The following is a 5000-nucleotide window of genomic DNA, read 5'->3' on the forward strand; positions in this document are numbered from 1 at the left end:
GCACCTCATGCTAGAGCGAACACAGCACCCATGTTTCGCGCAGAACACTATGCACATACACTCACTCGAGCTGGTCCACACTCTTGACACACAGAACAACAAACACAAACCACCCACGTCACGCAAGGTTTTGGTTGCTATCCGGTGGGAGTTAGCGTAGTTTTTATATGTACAACTGTATATTCTATCTAACATACTAGAGACATGAATTTGTATTTTTAGATTTTCAAAAACTATTGTTCTGTACAATTTTTACGCCTTTTTGCACAAAGGGAGCTCAATTTTGGTCCCCACGGTCACACAAGTACCCGTGAGTTGGTGTGCATTCAGATCACACACACACACACATGCGCGCACACACACACTCTTTCTCTGGTCTGTGAGCATTAATGTCTTAGGGAGTCTAATGTAGTTTTATTGACTCTGGGCTGTAAGAGGCCGCAGGGACACCGAGAAACATTACCACACACATCAGACATTATATTACAGCCTTAGAGCCCTCTCTCTCTCTCTCTCTCTCTCTCTGTCTCTCTCTCTCTCTCACACACACACACACACACACACACACACACACTCTTTTCTCATTCTCTCTCTGTTCCCCTCTCCCTCCTTCTCGTTCTTTCTCTCTTATACTCTGCTCCAGCTCACAGTCTATCATCATCAATAATGAAGATTACAATCACTCTGTCCTGAATCTTACAGTAATACACCGAATACAGAATGTTTCGCAGCTTCTTTCAAAGCTAAGGATGCACAGTGCAGTTATGTCTCATTTACGTCTCGACTTCATGAAAAATAAAACGAGACAAATGTTGATGAAGTATAAGTATAGCACTATAAAATGAAGCCAATCCCACGACAGTCTGAAGAGAATCTGGCTCACACCTCAATAACTATACACCAGGATTGATTACTGAAACCTCTTTCACAGTTTCAGACACTGAGGTAAGACTGCGTACTTGCATACAGAAGGGTGAGTGTGGAAGCAGTCTGTCTCTCTATTCTCATCACCATACTCTCTCTCGCTCTCTCTCTCTCTCTCTTTGTGTGTGTGTGTGTGATCACTATCAAGCAATTCAACCCTTTCACATCCCATAAACCCTACAGGCTGAGACGACCATTAAGAGTCCAGACTGGAGTTATAAAGACCTGATCAGTCATTACAGACCTACACATTCATACTGCAGTGCTCAGTGTGTGTGTGAGACAGAGATAACCTCACGGGTGCGTGTATATCAGTGGCCACAGATCATCTCATTATATAGATTATGTGTGTAATGAAGAGGATTCTTGCCCCACTGACTTTAAACACACAAACCAGTACAAACACACATGCACACACACGTACACGCACGCATGCACGCACGCACACACACGCACGCACGCACGCACGCACACACGCACACGCACTCAAGACACACACACACACATACACAAATGTTTGTAGTTTTGCAGAGATTCATTCATCTAAACTTAATTCTATAAGCTTGTCAGTTTCTAGATAAACAGCCACTTTTATTCAAATCAACAAATCGTGAACATGTTAGTATCTATCAACTTTAAAAACAAGAACGTGTGAGTCTGAATTGTTTCACACATCTAAGTGGTTCTTCATCGTCCACTCGCCTCATTCCTGCAGCACTGCAGTCACTGCGGCAGAACCGTATAACACTCCTGACCTCAAACAACTGACGTAAAACAAGAGACGCTGGTCAACTGACCTCAATGAACCACTGAAGAACTGAGAGAACCGCACGTTCTTCACTCACTCTCATCCTGTTCATATTCATTCATGGAAAATGAGCCTTACAGTGAGACACAACGAGCTGCACGTGTTCAACAGAAATGAACAAATGAACCTCTGTCTACTGTTCTCTAGTGGGTTTGTTTGTCTATATAGAGAATCTCACAAAATCTGCCAAGAACACATGAAATGATGATATTTCATTGAAATGCTGGGGTATTCATACACATTTGTTTCTTTGCTTTTAATTTATGTTGACTTAAAAATGATTTTACAATAAATACACACGTGCATTAACCAAGCACTTTCAGCAGTTCTTCTGTATTTAGTTTTTTTTATTCCTTAATACTAATCATGGTTTTATTATAGTAAAAGTATAGGTTTTTTGGGTGTATTGATTCATTTGTATGATCACAATTTTACTGCAAATAAAATGGTAAAATTATGGCTACTGTAGCAAAACCATCATTAATTTGTGATTTATTTGTGTTTACTGACGAGTCTATACTCTTAAAAATAAAAGTGCCATTTAAGAACAACATTTCAGTCAAAGGTTCTTAAAAGAACAATTTCTTTTTTTTACCTCCAATGACCTTTTTTTACATTACAGGTTCTTTACGGAACCACACAGCCCAAGAAAGAACATTTCAGGAACCTTAATTTTGAAGAGCACATTAAACTCCTCTATAATAAATGCTGCTCATTCATCGGAAATCGCAGTGGAGCTCTTGAACGATTGGTCGGTCGTTGCTGTCACTCACCATAGTGTGGTATAATAGCCCAGGCCATGGCAGAGGCGTAGATCCCGCCCACCATCCAGAACATACACAACCAGCTGAGATGTTCTCCTCGCTTCTCACGGGCCAGAAACTCAGAGAAGTATGAGAAGACGATAGGAACTGCCCCACCGATCCTGAAGAACATCACCAGGCATTAAAGCACACGGTGAAATGGCACGATGACATTTACATCAGCAGAACATTTGTTCGGATCAACATCCTTTTGGCATCACAACACAAACACCAAACAACATCCTAAAACTGGTTGATGGCCATAAATCGTGTTAAGAGTGGATGTAATGACAGAAATGAGTTTGCACAGTGACTTATATTTTAGGTTTCATTCTGCAGCTCTTTTGGGCGGCACAGAAATGACACATTTCATGTTGGAAAAGCATGTTATGCACATTTAAGAAAGATAATGATTCAAATATGACATGAAACAAGTCAAACATCAGCTTACAAAGAGTAAAATTGAATAAATAACAAAAACATGACTAGGACAGAAGTTGTGTTGCATCACACTGGATGGAGAAATTCTCTTCAACAGTCGGACCTAAAAAATCAATACATCTCTCTCGGATCTCTGATCTCAGTCCAGAGAGAATCAATACTCCACATCTCTCATCTCCCAGTGATATATAACACACATCGGGGCAAACCCCGGACAGCTGTAACACTTCATTCATAACAGGTGTAAATGTCTGTAAAAGGCTTTTAAACGGAAGCTTAACTAGCAGGAAGGCAGGTTGGACTGGTGAACACCAGCACTAGCCAGCATAAACCAAACTAGACCAGCGCTCACATGGGTAATAAATACTGTAAATACAGGAATACATGTAAGCACACCTAATTACATATACAGATAAAAGCATAATTGAATCATTGTTGCTCAGCGTGACCTTTGACCCCGGCTGCAGGGGTGTCCATCAGAAGTGATGGTGTTGAATGAGTCTGGAGTCTGCTGCAGGGACCGAGAGCTTCACCAAATTCAATTAGCAATAAAACCCTTTAGCATCCGCTCGATACAGCCAGAGACACGACACACACACACACACACACACACACACACACACACACGCACCGCGCACACACACACACACACACACACACACACACACACACCCACCCACACACACACACACACACACACACACACACACAGCTCTTAAATTATGAACCTGTGCCAGGAGGTTAAAACAACTAAGAGGTACAAGAAAGAGAGATGGTCTGTTTGTTACGTCATGGCAGGGAGAGTCAACTGGCGGCCCGCCAATCATCTTTACCTGGCCCGCCTTAACATTTCAAATAAGTGGAGAGACTTTAAAGGGGTCATATGAGACGACTAAAACGAATATTATGGTTTGTTTTAGATGTAATGTGTTAGATGTGTATACACGATTTAAGGTTCAAAAACGCTGTATTTTCCACATACCTTGCATGTTTGTATCTCCTCTTTGCCCCGCCTCTCTGAAACGTACGGATTTTTTACAAAGCTCATCGCTCTGAAAAGCGAGGTGTGCTATGATTGGCCAGTTAACTTAGAGACCCATCCTCTACCAGCCAATCACTGTGGTCATAGTCAGTAAGATTGCTGACATCATCCATAGCAACGAGGTCAAACCCGCCCTTTCTCTTAGTTTACGATTTCATTTTGCTCCGTAGTAAAAGTTGCATTGTGAAGAAGTTTTAAGAGGAAACTCTTAACAAAAACTTGTACAGCTGTTTAGGAGAACTCTTAGTGGCAAGATGAAGTGTGAAATACTTTGGATAAAAGCATCTGCTAAATGACTAAATATAAATGTTTTGTAAATACAGGACCAGGGCCCGTATTCATGAATAATCTTAGCGCAAAGAGTCGCTCCTAGTGACAAAATTCTAAGAAAATTCTTAGAAATGTGGGCGTTTCCCTTTAAAATGACAGAAAAGATCCTGGTTAAAAAAAAGTTATTCATAAAGCATCTTAACCCTTAAAAGAGCTCTTAAGGTCCAAAATTGTTAGGAGTAGCGAGGAGGACTTTTAAGAGACTTAAGAGTTTCTTTAGCAGCAGAGAAAATGGACGAAACACGAAAAGTGAGAGGAAATGTTTTAAGGTTTATCAGATTTTTTATTGTTTTGTGTGTGTTCAAATTTAGTTTTTCCTGGTTTTGGTTTTCTTGTACAGCTGCTTTGATGCCGTGCAAATTGTAAAAGCGTTATACAATTAAATAAAATAAAATTGAATGACAGTGAGTTAATAAGACACAACATATTAGATCATGCACGGTTCATGTTTGTGACCGATCCTATTAGAGTCACGCTAACATCTCCAAGACAGCGCAGAAATACCATAGCGGCAGAAATAACTACATTAACATATTTTCCGACTGGAGAAATGCAGCTCTGCAGCAGAGATGATCCGTTTCTGTCACAACCTTCTGTAGTGATCACACAAACAATTACAGAAACTTATTGTGTCACTGTTCATTTTCTATCA

At 40.6% G+C, this 5000-nt stretch overlaps 1 protein-coding gene across 1 annotated transcript in view; it reads right to left on the reverse strand.

Moving 5' to 3' along the window:
• Positions 1 to 5000, reverse strand: part of LOC130570232 (synaptic vesicle glycoprotein 2C-like) — a 28740-nt gene that overhangs the window by 10347 nt on the left and 13393 nt on the right. The window contains exon 4 of the mRNA XM_057360440.1: positions 2506 to 2657. Within this exon, the coding sequence (XP_057216423.1) occupies positions 2506 to 2657 (152 nt within the window). The remainder of the gene's footprint in view (positions 1 to 2505; positions 2658 to 5000) is intronic.

The sequence above is a fragment of the Triplophysa rosa genome, linkage group LG19, assembly GCF_024868665.1.
Source record: "Triplophysa rosa linkage group LG19, Trosa_1v2, whole genome shotgun sequence".
In the NCBI taxonomy this organism is placed as follows: Eukaryota; Metazoa; Chordata; class Actinopteri; order Cypriniformes; family Nemacheilidae; genus Triplophysa; species Triplophysa rosa.